This window comes from Synchytrium microbalum (genome assembly GCF_006535985.1).
Source record: "Synchytrium microbalum strain JEL517 chromosome Unknown SmJEL517_scf0003, whole genome shotgun sequence".
NCBI lineage: Eukaryota > Fungi > Chytridiomycota > Chytridiomycetes > Synchytriales > Synchytriaceae > Synchytrium > Synchytrium microbalum.
In genome coordinates this window covers 261,594-276,229 of record NW_022158352.1, presented here as the reverse complement: position 1 = coordinate 276,229, position 14,636 = coordinate 261,594, and the positions used below count along the sequence as shown (strand labels likewise).

Sequence of the window (14,636 nt, the reverse complement as noted above, 5' to 3'; positions counted from 1 at the left end):
ATTCGCTTTACTAATTTTATACATTGAATTGGAGGCCAACCTTCATTCTTCACACTCTTCTACCTTCTCTAAAAGACTCTTCAAATTACATAATCATTCTTTTCCTCACCCACAGTAGGTCTGCATCATTCATTCCAACTGCCTTCAGCCAGAAGAACGACGATAGACCCCAAGTGGATCCCCGTGTTGTTGCTGAGTACCAACAATCGAGTCAAAGGAAGGTGTTGTATCCATCTTCACGGTCAATGCAGAAGAGGACATTTCAATCTTGAGATCTTTCAAGATCTTACGTAATTCAATCATGAAGCGATTGGTGCGAACCACCTTGTTGCCAAAGTTGCTCCAGTTTGCCTTATGTGTGATTCCAATTGATATAACAAGTCTAAAGGATAGAGACAAGAGTTGACGCCAAAAAATGCGGTACTTACCATAATGGCACCCATGGTCTGCTGCCTCCTTCAAACTTGATATCTCATCAACAGAAACATTTGAACACAAAGACTTACTCATTGCCAGCATTGATTTGACTGATCGTGGGAATAATATTGCCACTGAAGTCACGACTTGAATTCTGAGCGAAGTCGTTCAAACGATCCTTCAATTCTTGAAGCTGACTTTCAGTGGTATCACCATCAAGGTGTAAAGTCACGGACTCAGACTGTGCACCAGATCGACGAATGTTGTCTAGTTTTGGAATAGAGACGTTGTGAGAGTGGTCATCCGGCAACTTGGTCAACAAGCAACTTGGTCGAACCCCCCCCCCTCTCTGAACCGGCTGCAAAATGTACGAACAAGCACTGAATACTCACATATGAATTTTCCAAGCAAGAGCGGATTTGGAGCAATGACTTCTTTTCCATCAGGTGTTCGAAAGATCGTCACACTCTGCAAAACCAGTACAAATTGGATGAGCGATTCGATTCAGCGACAAAACGACCTCATTTCTGTAGCATGGCTTCAAACACACCGACTCAGACCGACTTCACACTTACCAATGCAAACTCCTTTACAATGAACGCATTGCCATCAATCTCAACACGATCACCAACGTCTATCATCACCAATGAATTAGTGCAACGACAATGCCTTCAACAACAATTAGAAGAGTAGATGTCTTCAACAACTATCTCATACCATAAGGATGCGTCAAAAACAAGAACACGACAGACTCGAGCAAATTCTTGATTGTAGTTCCAATCGCAAACAGAATTCCAACCCAAAGAGATATCAATCCAGCGAGGAAATTGGTGACATTGACACCCCATATGCCCAAGCAGATAAAGAGGATCAGAGCAAACATAAAGACTTTTAGAAGTCCATCCAGTTTGTGCATTGCTTGATTTCCATCTCGGATTGACCTGTCGAGACTGAGACGCTCTCGATAGATTTCAACAACGGTAGCCTTCATTCTGTTTCGAGAACATAAAAGTAAGCAGATATCTATATACGATTATAGATGATGTGTCCCTTTGGATTGACAACGTCCAAACGCTTACTCTTGAGGTGATATATCACCATTGTCGTCCTTGTCAAACAGTTTGAAAGCTGCCAGAGCATCTCTAAGTAACACATGGACACATGTGTTATCCGAAAAAAAACTGGAAAGAATCTATGCAACATACTCTTGAGTTAGGAAGAATGGTCTGAAATCCTCTGGCACCAAAACGCCAGATGAACCACGTTGTAGCGACAAGAAGATTCGTTTGGAGAGCATCTTGGCGTCATGCAAACTCCTAAATTTGTGAATTGTTGGGCATGAGTCATCGAGGACGAAAAAAAACCAGAGCAGTCATTTAGAACGTACCTCAACAGTACTCCAGCAGTCTCACCACTCTCAACCCCAACAACTACACCAGCAACATTCTTCAAATTCAATCCTAATCGTGCAGCGTGCTTTCCAACTCCTTGTTGAAATCTTGAGAAGCCTGATATGGTACAAAAGTTCAATGACATCCAAAACTGAGGGGAGAAAACAGCTGGATGAGACGGTCACATTGCTCAACACAAACCTCCAGCACCAAGCCATGGATCTGGCCTACGAGCACGAGACAAGGTCTTTCTAGCTTGACTCTCTAAGTCCTTGACTGCCAATTCAAGTTCTGAAGAATGATTTGAATCCGAGAGATCAGATTTCATGGGCATGTTTATTCCAATAGCACTATTTGGGCGATAGCGGGCTCGATTCTGTTTAGAAAGGCAACAAAAGGATGGTAAGAGAAACGGGAAATCATTTTAAGAAGGGAAGCCATCGTTTGCTGGTGTAATGGATGCTTACCAAACAACCTAAGACATGGAATGCAAACTTTTCTGCTTCCAGTCGTTCCGAGAATGCTCCTAAAGTGAGGATAAAAAAGCGTCACGCATACATAATGGATGAGCTGCACCCACGTTCCTTACTTTTCGAGAACTGGACAGCAAAGACTTGAAGCAGGAACTTTTCAGACACCTAGAAAAACCATTCAAAAGTTCATGAAAAGCATGTTTAAACATACTAGACACTGAATGAACAAACATACCCAGACGAAACAAGACCAAACCAACGAGCTCCAAATCAAAGTAATGACTTGTTGCCAGTTGTAATAGATCGTGTTATCAGTATGTTCCGTGAATATAGTTGTGAAGGTTGTCAATCCGATCACACTCAACTACAAGAGGCGTAGATGAGCTGTCAATTTCCACCCTAACATGATCCCAGCAGAAAAAGGGTTTTTTTCTGCGCTTACCAAGAGATACGCAATAGCTCTACGCATATGTCTCAAGTAATCCATTAAGTGTTCGACAAACGCGTTGGTTTCACCTTCATCAGAGGTTCCCAAGCAGATATCAGAAAGTCTGATCAAGACTTCTGGCAGGATTCTGAGAACGTAGCGAACGCCCCAGTAGACTACACAAAGAGAGGAAAATGATTTTTAGAAGATCAGTGTTGAATCTGAAAACATCCCAAAGAACACAAGACTTACACGCCCACAGAATAGTGAAATAGGTAGCAAACACAAAGAACGGATAGCCACCGATACCCATGCAATTTGGAGCTGAGACAATGAAAGAGTAAACAAAATAGGATTAATCCTTTCACGGAAGCATGAAATTGTAGGATTTCTTTTTTTTTTGTCCGAAATGACATACTTTGATGTGTCCAGTATTCACCACGATCTTTGACACAGAATATGATTGACAAGGAGCCAGGAATCATAATCAAGATACCGCCAAACAGAACAGTGAGTATAGTCTGTGGAAAGAGAGGCCATGATTTGATCCATTTCCAGAGAGGGGAGCTTCCTTTTCGTGAAAAACGTACGTGTAATCAGCATCATGACATAGAGAAAATACGTCAGCAGAAATAAATACTGAAATCTGACTTTCTTTGTCATGACACCTCAACATCACGTACGTTTCGACTTAGCAATCTTGGAAGGTGTAGGAGCCAGATCCAAATCATCATGAAACCAATCAAAAGTCTCTTGAACCTCAATTTTTGGAGTTGCATCCTCTCCTTCTCCTCCCAGTTCTTGTCTACAACGATCATCATGACTTAATCTAATGACAGTTCGGACTGATGCGATGCTTGCACGAGCAGATGCACTGGCTTTTGATATACTAGCTGGTGCATCAGCTGATTTGGGAATAGTAACTTGATTTGCCATAAGTAATAGTTCATAGGATTTTCGAGAGATCTGTCCATTTTCTAGCAGCTGTTGCAAGATTTCAGCTGAAGAATCCAGCTTTGGTGAGGATGGCGAGAGAGGTGAAATAGCGTTATGTATCATCGTGGAACCCCTTGCAATAGGTTGATCTGGACTCGTTGCATCCATCCTCGGCCTTCCATTCAACATTAAAGTTCCTCTGCCTTTAGCGTTTGGATTACCCCTACTACCCCTCTGTAAATTCCATAAAGGTTGAATAAGAAAAAAAGGAGTTAACTGTTTACATTCGATGCTATTTACAACAATCTGCTTCAGTGTATATTCAGTTATAGGTGCAGTTTACAATCATTTCTATTGTTTTAGTTTGAAGGAAATTCTAATTAAAAGAGTTTGGATCTGGACACAAAAGTCACCTACACCAGCTCAAACGCGACTCCTGGACGCGAACATCTACAACAAACGTATACAATTATACAATTTCTGATATAGCAAAAGGGTGCATGTTTTCTTTTATAAAATTCTATCTTTACAGGTGGGGAAACGAGGGGTGAGATTTTTTATCTTATCGGTTTCTTTCTGGGGTTCTTCCTTCGTGTTTAATAAAAGAGACATCCAACAACATCAAGGTTAAGGGATTGCTTTTCCCCATCTTTCACAACAACAATACAACTACTATATGCCAATACAAGGTGGTGGTTTTTCCAGCGGTCTAAAAAGGGGTTGGTTTTTTTTAACATTTGGGTTCTGCTCACTCTTTTGACGAATGATGGGATGGTGTTTTTGAGATAATTACGGTGAGTGAAGGGTGTTTGGCTGTTTGGGGATTACTGTTGTTGACCACCAAATTGATATCCTTGTTGTGGTACATCCATGCCTTGAGCTGGGAAGGCAAACATTCCAGTTTGATCTGTTTGAGCTTGCATACCAGTATCTTCTTCGTCACTATAATACTTTTCGATAATCGAGTAGGCCTTCTTATAGATTTCCAAGTTGTCATGTGATTGAAGAGCATACACCTTCTCCATTCCTCCTGCATCTTCAATAAACACGGCCATTTGATTCACGTCTCCATTGGCTGCTACTTTGTCAGACTCTCCAACCTTCAAGATGTTTTCAAGACCATCCAATGCTACTTGGATGATCTTGTTATCTTGCCCACTCAACAAGTCGCATAGTGGTTTGATGCAGCCTCGAGATACCAAATATCGGATTTGAGAGGGTTGTGCCAATCCACCTGATGTTGCATTCGAGATGGCCCAGCATGCTTCCTTCTTGGTTTTGAAATCTCCGTGTTGAAGAATTTCAATGAGAGGTGGTATGATATTGGCATCAATTACGGCCTAAATGGTAAGAGAAGCAAAACGTATTTTAAGTACAAAGTAGAAGACGTTTTTCAACAGACATCACGTTTTGTCTGCTCAAGCAACAGGCATCACCATTAAACAATGACTTACCTGGATTTGAGCAGCATTTCCGGCAGTAATATTGGAGATAGTCCAGCATGCTTCTTTTCGAATTGTTTCCTTGGGACTGCCCAACAAGTGCAATAAGGCGACCAGTACATTGCAATTGATAATCACTTGGGTTTGAATATCATCACCAGTGACTATGTTTCCTACTGATCTCAATGCTGGTGTTTGAACCATATATGAAGGATGCCTACAAGTGGTGGCAGAAAATTAAGATGAGGCAAAAAATCTAGTCGTATGATCTGTACTTACATGAGCAATTCTACCAATCGACGACTGACACCAGCTTCAATGACTGCCTGGATCTTCTCGTTAGCACCATCAGATAGGTATGAGATGGCCCAGCAGGCATCAGTCAAGACTTCTTCATCTTGAGCATAGATGAGTTTGGCGAGGACTGGGAGAGCGGGTGCAATCATATTCCAGTCTGGAGGAGGATTCTTTCCACGACAGAACTACAAAGAAAACGATTATTATAATGAGTGCATGTTTCAAAAAATGCACGACTAGTGGCGCAGGAATAGCTTGAAGTCGATTCAAACACTAAACTTACGTTGCTGAGAGTCCAGGTAGCGTTTCGAAGCATCGACAACTTGTTTGTGTTTTCGTTCAAGATGTTCAATATTGGCCTCAATGAGCCTTCTCGAAGTACAAAGTCTCGACAACTTGGACTGTCACCAGCAATGTTTCCCAAAGCCCAGACAGCCTGTACAAACGACACTAAGAATTGTACTATGTTCTGACTTTTCAACATCATGCAGTTTATAGTTACCTGTTCACGAACATCAGCAACAGGAGAACCCAATAATTCAACAAAGATGGGAACAGCTCCACTGTCAATGACGACACGAGTTTGTTCCGATGAGCCGGATGCAATGTTGGTCAATGCCCATGCAGCTTCGAACTAGATAGTGAAAGTAGTGTCAGTATTAGTGTATTCGTCCTTCTAACAATGATTGGATGTAAGTATGAGTCAGAACAAGACATACTTGGAGTAGATTGTTTGGGGACCTGAGGAATTCGACAAACTTTGGAATGACACCACATTGTACAACATCATCGATTGGTGGATTGCGTTCTAATAATAACGAGTTAATGATTGTGTATACTATCCTTTGCTGTATTTCATAAAACAAACTATGCACAATATACCCACACACCTTTTGACAAGAGCTTCCTAAACCTCGCAGTAGCTTGTAGTTGCTCATCTACCGAACCAGAGAATACACCTTGTACCATTTGAGGAAGGTGTTCGGCCAACTAGAAGTGTATAGTGAGTATGTGCATTTTGCGTTATAATCATCAAACACACAACATACTAGCGAGACACCAGTGCCAGCGAGATTCTCATCTTCACTTTCAGAGAGACTACCACCGACGACGGCATTTATGTTTCTACGTTTGGCGACCGAGTCTTCTCTCTTTTGTCTTCGGATTTCGACAGCGACTTCATCTCTTCGACGGCGCAGTTCTTCAGGTTTCAATGATCCCCGGTTCTTGAAGCCAGCAATACGATGTTCCGGGACTTTCGGCTTTGAGTCGCTCATCATTTCTGAATATAGAAAACAGTATAATAAATACTCTCTCTCTCCTTGTTGTTGTTCGTTTAATGCTTGATTTCTAGAGTTTTTTGTGATGAGGAAGAAGAGTTGATTAGTTGTCGAGCGAATAGGATATAGGCAGAAAGAAAATGATAACTATTATAATGTGCATGGCTTGCTACAAAAATACATACATGCCCTTACCTTGGTAGTCTCTCTAATCAATGATTCTCCTAGCTCAAGTTGTGTGCAAGAGTTTTGAAAACGAGCGAAGAATCGTATGAGAGATTGAATGATTGAACCGCAAAATACGAGGAAGCAAGCTTGTATTCTATAATTAAATTGAATATCCAATTGAATTTGACTACGGTGGCGACGCGAAAACTACAAAATGTCACCTCCTCGTCGCGAAAGCGTCATAGAACAACCATTAGATCATTTATGTACTTTCGCAATATACAATATATACTTTTGATCATTTGATCTATCAATCAAAGGCTTTGTTTGGTCTCCACTATTCGTGACGTGACTCTACTCATCCCGTCTTGCTCTCCTTCCAACAAAACCCAACTTTGAGCAGACAAGCAAATACAATATAACTACTATTGGTTGAATATAGGTCAATATCATCGCATTACTAGGAGTTTCATAGTGACCCTATCAAATTATGGACGAAATCGAGGTACTGTTATCACTTTTCTTGTTTGCTCGGACGATGTCAACTCGGCACAGTTATTCGCATGCTATCTGAATACTAATTCCTGTCAATTCTTCGTCATTTTAGCAACTCTTGGAAGCTCCATATATCAAGGAGGTAAGTCTTGCTTGCTCATCTCATCATGCATCAAACATTTCGGAAGAATGCAGGGTGCTTAACATCCAACACATCCTCACATTAGGAAAAACCACGAAGAGAAGTCCCAAAAGAAGGCTCTGAACGAACAATATCAAATGGTGACGATACTCATATGGATGTAGATGCTGCGCCAACTGATGAGCCTCCTTCTGACAGAAAGTCGTAAGTCGATGAAACAATTACTTTCTTTTGTTGTTTAATGGCAGTTGATAGTTGAAAAGCCTTTTATATACTTCATCAGCACCCCTCTGACTTTCCTCTTCTTCATCATAAATAGAAAAGAGAATGGTGATCATGAAGGAAGTGGATCTCACAGGTCCAGATCTGGAGAACGTCGTCGACGACACCGTTCACGTTCCAGATCCAAAGGCCGTTCTCGTCGTTCAAGTCGATCTACCTCGCGTCACCGTCGTGGAAGTCGCTCTCCACGAAGGAGGAGCAGGGACAGACGTGACCGAGACAAAGGTGATCGTGGAGACCGTGGTGACAGAGAACGAGATGGTGGAGGACGAGATAGAGGAGACCGTGATCGTGAAAGAGATCGTGATCGTGCTTCTCGTCGTGATCGTGAAAGAGGTGACCACTATCAACCACATTATAGACGACCTCCATCTCCGGCTCGAAGGGACTCTAGAGACCGTAGGAGAAGTACTTCCCGTGATCGTCGTCGTAGTAAATCTCAAGAAGTTAGTGAATCCGATCGTGATCGTCGTACTATATTTGCTAGGCAACTGGCTGCCCGTCTCAAGGAACGTGAATTGAAGGATTTCTTGAGTGCCGCTGGCAAAGTCAGAGATGTCAAAATCATCGTAGATCGCATATCTGGTCGTTCCAAGGGGTAAGTCGTATGTTCCTTTGTTTTTGGTTTTGTTTTTCGTCCGAGCTGAAGGGTTATTCAAGCTGACGGCTTTAGTTCCTCTATAACTCTTTCCTCTTTGGTTCTGACGTCTTGTTTCTACTCTTTAGTATCGGGTATGTCGAGTTTTATGATGAAGAAAGTGTCGCAAAAGCTATTGAAATGAACGGACAGAAACTATTGGGTCTTCCTATCTTGATCGAGTTGACGGAATCCGAAAAGAATCGTCTTGCTGAACAAGCAGCGTAAGTTATTACTACTCGCATCTTCATCCGTTTGTTTCTTGTCGAACCAGTATTTTATTCATTTTATGCACATGCTAACAAAGCATTTTTACGACAATATAGTGGCAAGGAACCAAGCTTCAATCGCTTATACATTGGGTCATTGCATTTCAATATTACCGAAGAAGACTTGCGAGCTGTTTTTGAACCATTTGGTCCTCTTGATTTAGTGCAAATGCACAAGGATGCTGATACTGGTCGTTCTCGTGGATTTGCATTTGTCCAGTGAGTGCTTTGCTTGTCAAGATGGTTTGCCTGCTTGATCATGACATTTACCTACTCTTACAATAGATATCGTAAATCTGAAGATGCAAATCAAGCACTACAAAAGATGAATGGATTCGAATTGGCTGGTCGTCCAGTAAGTTTGTCAGTGGTTCAAGATCTCCATTCCGTTACCTTTCTCTTAGGACAGTTTTTTTCCATCAACTTAGCTTAAAGTCAACCTTGTCACGCAAGATAAGCAAGCTCTTGGCCTTGCTACTGGCAGTGTTGGAGGCACCAATGCTGCAAATAACGGTCTGAACGCTTTTGCTAACCTGGATGATCATGATGGACCTGGTTTTGCATTGAATTCGCATGCTAGGGCTGAATTGATGGCTAAGCTTGCTCGTGATGATACTATACTTGGGTCACCAGCACCTGTTGCTGCACCTGTCATACCGTGAGTCTTTGATGGGTTTGATTTTTGCAATTTGGGTTACACGTCGTAGTTTGGCTTGTGCTGACTATTTTTCTCTCTGCTGTTGTAATAGAAAGATCACCGTCCCTGTCATTGCGACGAGATGTGTGTTGCTGAAGAACATGTTTGATCCTAACGAGTACGTATGACCTATTCTCGTTTCGCTTTGCGTTTGTTTTACTTCTCTAACTCTATTACATTAGAGAGTCTGAACCTAATTGGGACAAGGAAATCGAAGAGGATGTCAAGGCCGAATGCTCCAAGTTTGGGACAATTTCGCACATCTCATTACAAAAAGAAACTGCTGTAAGTATCGTGACTGTCCTGTTGCTGCTCAACTTGGCCAATTTGACGCTTACTCTATCCTTCTTTCCATTAGGGACATATTTACATCAAATTTTCACTTCCTTCAGAGACTCAGGCATGCTTGTCAACCATGAATGGTCGATACTTTGGTGGCAAACAGGTACGATACAATCGCGGCGTCGCAGCTTCGTCGTTTTGGTCGATTGCTGATCATTATCGTCTTAGATTTCGGCCACCTTTGTGCCAGATCAGATATACAATGCCCAATTTAAACTCTCATAATGAGTGCACTGTTTTTTAAGCTCGTTCTTGTTTATCTGATCATATGCATCAAATTAGGAAATACTGGAAAACAACCTTTGTAATAAGATCCCCGTTTTCGTGTTCGTTGAAAATTAAAAGTAATCGCCATTTGCTAATGAAACTGCGTTTTTGTACGTTTGCGTCAGTCATGCTGTGACTTTGTTTTCGAAATTTGCAAGTTTGGCGAAAAGAGCATTGGCCCAAGTGGGGAGTTCACGATGGAAGATGAAGTAGAGCCTCGTAAGCGGTACTCCCGTGAGCTGCTCTTAAAGCTTCAAGAGTCTCCTCTTGTGACAAAACCAGATAACCTTGTGGAATTCTACATCACGTACGTGTTGAATGCCCGATGCATCGTTGTGTTTTCGTTGATTATGTTTCTTTGAATCGAGCTTGGAATGCAAAAGCCTCTGGCTGTCTTCTTCATTGAATGCGGTTGAACATTGGTCCTGCAAACAATAATGATACACAATCCAACCTTTACTGAAGGCATTCCTTGTTACTGATTTTTCATTAGTGAAAGAACAAATCTAGTTCCCAAAGTAGAAGATAAACGGTCACGGACACCCGATGATGCTCTTGGAAACAATGAACAAAATAGAACAGGAATTCTATCAAGAGAGAGGGGCATTGCCACAAACAGACCAGTTACGACAGACAAGGCGAATATCGTTCTGGGACCTCCTAAAATGAATTTCGCTTCATCTACGAAAAAGGAGCTTGGAGATGTTAAAGATGAAGTGACGCCAGTTGCGAGACTTACAAGGGTAAGAGGCTTCATAAACAGGTTCCGCCTGTCGCCGTTTTCATCCTAACAAGTATGTGTGTGCTGTCTTTAGGTTGGTAGTGGATCAGACGGCCTAGGACTACCACAGCTCAGAAACACACAAAGTGCTGGTCGAGGTCAAAGTCTTCGAGATTCAAGAGATGGTCAAAGAGGACCTATGCGTCGTGAAGATGGTATGTCCTACAAACTTCCCTCGATCATCAACTCATATGTCTTGATCCAGGTCTCATTTTTTACTATACCAACTCAACAGGCAACAATCGATTACCTCCAAGACCCACGAACAGCAGCAACATAGATCCAAAGAGCTCATTCAATCCTCGTAAACCAGAAAACAACAGCTACAATATGAATGTGAGAAATGATCGACCGCAGCAGGGCTCTTCGTATGGAGATCGATCAAATGGAAGGTACAACAATTCAGAGGAACAAGCTCCTGAATGGGCAGAGCCTGAACCTTCTGCTCTTCGTAATACCACTTCGAGCTCTACTACTGCTGCACCTGTAACAACAAAAGCAGCAACAGCGACCGCAGCCTCAGCACCTTCTAGTAAAGATATGTTTAGTTTCCAAGTAAAAGAAGGAATGGATGAATTTGCCAAGTTTAGAGCACGAATGAAGGAACAAGAACGTGTTGCTCGTGGTGATCCACTGCCAGACGAGAAGACTGCGGTAGCTCCAGTGATACAGCCAGCAACAAACCCAGTCGCATTTGGAAACGTAAACCCTATAATGGCCATATCATCAGAAACTGGTGCCGATGCTATACTCAGTAAGAAATTACTGGCAACATCGAGCATAAACAGCAGTAACACTGGTACTGGAGGTAGCGCTGGAAGTGGAGGTCCAAGGTTTAGACGATTCTTTGAATTGGAGGGAGAACAAACAAGTCCCAGTCCATCTCCAGAACCCATATCAAATGTAGTACCCGTCAGAGAGCAACCTGATGTGTTTGCATCGATTAATAGCAATAATAGTAGTAGTAATAATCCTATTGCCATGTTATCGAAACGGTTTCCTGAAGCTGCCATGGCACCATCCATCTCTGCCTCATCCGAATCATCAATACGACAACCTGTAGTATTATCAGAAGCTGATTTATTGGCTAAATTCGGAATGCAGTCGAAACCCAGCTCTGTTAGCCCAATACCACCGCAAGATGATTTCAGTAGAGTTATGAACATGTTTTCCAAGCAGCCTAGTCAGACTGGTAATATTAGTAGTGGTGGTGCAATGAACAATCAACAGCAACAGCAACAGCCGATAAATATGGGTATGTCAAGACCAGCTGAACAATCTGGATTTGCTGGTATGGGTACTATGACATCACTACCACAACAACAGCAGCAACATCAATCACCGATTCTCCAACAACAACAGCTTCAGCAACACCACCAACAACAGCATCATCCAGAACAACGACCATCTCTACTATCTTCCTCTCCTCCTATATTTAGCCATCCACCTGCTCGTCCATCCATGTACAACAGCCCCCAACTACTCAACTCGTCGGGCCCAGCCCAACAACAACAGCGTCCTATGTCTTACAGTGGTGGTGGCGGTGGGACGACTCAATCACAATTAGCTGCAATGGTGCAGAATAGTATCCTGGCTAAAAAGTCTAGCTCGAATTCTGTTGCTGCAGCTTTGGGGATTCGTAGTAGTAGTGGTGGGTTTTCGGGTTTGGGACTTCCATCAAATCAGTCAACAAATTATTTTGTTTTCTCTCTAACAAGTTGTACAAATAGGTGAAGGTGACATCAACAGAACATCTCCATCCTTACTACCAAGCAATCCAATGGGCAGACCACCACCACAGCAACTGCAAGGTGATTTCTTGGCTCACAGACATCCAGAGTCAATGTACAGCCAATATCCAGCTCCAAGAGGTTACGCAACTCAACCTGCAAGACCAATGTTGAATCCCTCATTGCTAATGGAGATGATGAATCAACCTCCGGTAAAGGCTTTTTGTTGAATCTTGGTGCTTTTTTTGTCTGACAGATTGACACCTTTTTTAGGGAGCAATTGCTGAACATTTAGCTCAACAAACTCCACAGAATCAACAACCATTCAACCCACCATACTAAAATCTGCCTGGGAAGGAGGATGCTTGTAAGATATAGTCCTGTTGTAGAGAAATCACCTATACAAAAAATCGCAAACTTTTCGCATGAACAAAAAAAGTCCCCATGAAGTTCGATGCATCGCTATCTTAAATTAGCCAGCGTTTATTTTTCAAATTAACATTACTTCCATGCAAACTGTCCATCTTTATATCCAATTGATCGGATCGGTATCAGGCGACAATCTTCATCTTCATCATCGTTGCTTGCCAGCAGGGTATCATTCAATCCAATGGTTTTCTCATCACATACAAGTGTAGCCATGAATCCGTTCATACCAGTACGATTGGCCATGAGTTCAACCAGTATTGACATGGTTCGTGGCAGCACATGACCAACCAATTCCAATCGATACATGGTTTCGACTTTTTGCATTCCAGATACAGAGTCAAATGAAGAATTGTTGAGGATCTTGCCGTTTTTTACGATCTATGCACAAAAACAAAGAGTAAAAGCATGAAGGTCGTATGTCATAACGGTTTGTGACTGCTTCAACCGCCATCACGATGCTTGTCAACCCTCACCTCCAAAGACTTCAATGTAGCGTGCAAGAATGGCTTGTGAGATAACAAGATTGGCAACTGAGCAGCTCGTCGATTAGCGCGTTCATCCCTCCAATTCAACAAATAATCAAAAACACCGTGGACACCAGGGTGTCCCTTGAAATGCAATGATGGTGATGATTCCTCCTGTTCCTTGTTTGAGACAATGCTGAACAACATTTGGGGTTGCAAACAAATCAGCATATTTGTCCAGTGGGACATTGAGACTCCAACTCACGTTCGACCAGGTTGTTGTTGTTCCATCTCTTCCAACTCTTGCTCTGTATCCTTTGTGACTTCTGGCAATGCTTCAGTTGCCCATTTCTTCTTACGTGTGCACACTTCAAATGCAATACCTAGAAGAGACAGAAAGCGATCAGGTTGACTAGAAATATCAACAATGCGATCAGAGCAAGATACCACTAACCTTCGCCTTCTAAGGACTTGCGTAATCCACGTGTTGCATTTGAAATAACTGCTTCACACTGACCACTCTTGGTTGACTTGCCAGCCCGAAAATGAGCTGAGAATTCCCCATTTATATAGTAGAATTCATCCGTCAAGTTGTTTCGTACAGAATGGTATACGGAGCGAATGGCTTGCTTCCTAGTATTCAATGTCGTCAAAAATATATACGGCTACATGTATCAACTGATACTGAGACGTACCATTGTTCTTCACAAGACTGGAAATGCTGAAGTCCTGCCAATTCTTCGGGCTTCAGCTTTGCTTCTCGAGCTTTCGGCAAGACTTTGGTCATCAATGCCACTTGTTGTGGTGCTGGACGATCAATGTAGGCCCAATAGTATAAACTATGATCAAAAGCTACTTTTGCATCCTGACAACAAAAAGATGTCAAAAAGTTGTTTCAGAGTGTCATCATTTACAGGGGGACCAACCTTCTCCTTCTGATTATCTTGAACAAAGGAAAACAAGTTGATTGAATCTTGGATCGAGTTTTGAGAAGAGCACCAGTCCAAAGATGTACGAGACAGAAAGATGATTGATCGTTTGAGAGTCCAATCCGATGGAAGTGACGAACCAACCTACATTTTGAGAATCGTTCAACATACGCAGAGACAATTCACTCTGATAACCAAGAAAAGCGTACTTTGTAAGCTGAAGATGAGCTGGCCTTGAAAGTGGTTCAAAAGGTAAGCTCTAGCAGCGTAGGTATGCGACAATTGAAGTAGCTTACCGATGTCGTTGATGACTTTGTTCCTGGTGCCATATCTTGATAGAG

General features: G+C 42.3%; 4 protein-coding genes across 4 annotated transcripts; 1 reads left to right on the top strand and 3 right to left on the bottom strand.

Annotated features, from left to right (window-relative positions):
- Positions 1-144: 144 nt before the first annotated feature.
- SmJEL517_g00848 (uncharacterized protein) lies at positions 145-3,812 on the bottom strand (the record flags this gene model as incomplete). Its single annotated transcript, XM_031166776.1, has 16 exons — positions 145-382; positions 507-684; positions 810-885; positions 993-1,051; positions 1,135-1,409; positions 1,497-1,559; positions 1,623-1,733; positions 1,805-1,925; positions 2,010-2,184; positions 2,276-2,334; positions 2,398-2,446; positions 2,517-2,645; positions 2,724-2,884; positions 2,961-3,032; positions 3,127-3,279; positions 3,392-3,812. 16 exons carry the CDS (start codon positions 3,810-3,812, stop codon positions 145-147), a joined length of 2,340 nt encoding a protein of 779 aa, XP_031027110.1.
- A 656-nt stretch (positions 3,813-4,468) lies between these two features.
- On the bottom strand, positions 4,469-6,660 carry SmJEL517_g00847 (uncharacterized protein; the record flags this gene model as incomplete). Its single annotated transcript, XM_031166775.1, has 8 exons — positions 4,469-4,984; positions 5,099-5,303; positions 5,366-5,568; positions 5,667-5,819; positions 5,886-6,017; positions 6,103-6,191; positions 6,274-6,373; positions 6,433-6,660. The coding sequence occupies 8 exons, from the start codon at positions 6,658-6,660 to the stop codon at positions 4,469-4,471; spliced, it is 1,626 nt and encodes a 541-aa protein (XP_031027115.1).
- Positions 6,661-7,321: 661 nt separating this feature from the next.
- Positions 7,322-9,920, top strand: SmJEL517_g00846 (uncharacterized protein; the record flags this gene model as incomplete). Its single annotated transcript, XM_031166774.1, has 12 exons — positions 7,322-7,336; positions 7,439-7,468; positions 7,554-7,672; positions 7,788-8,348; positions 8,477-8,611; positions 8,714-8,875; positions 8,942-9,011; positions 9,085-9,314; positions 9,406-9,471; positions 9,536-9,638; positions 9,712-9,798; positions 9,864-9,920. 12 exons carry the CDS (start codon positions 7,322-7,324, stop codon positions 9,918-9,920), a joined length of 1,635 nt encoding a protein of 544 aa, XP_031027116.1.
- A 3,054-nt stretch (positions 9,921-12,974) lies between these two features.
- On the bottom strand, positions 12,975-14,624 carry SmJEL517_g00845 (uncharacterized protein; the record flags this gene model as incomplete). Its single annotated transcript, XM_031166773.1, has 8 exons — positions 12,975-13,280; positions 13,376-13,562; positions 13,632-13,749; positions 13,821-13,999; positions 14,062-14,231; positions 14,293-14,439; positions 14,505-14,528; positions 14,592-14,624. 8 exons carry the CDS (start codon positions 14,622-14,624, stop codon positions 12,975-12,977), a joined length of 1,164 nt encoding a protein of 387 aa, XP_031027117.1.
- Between the last annotated feature and the right edge of the window lie 12 nt (positions 14,625-14,636).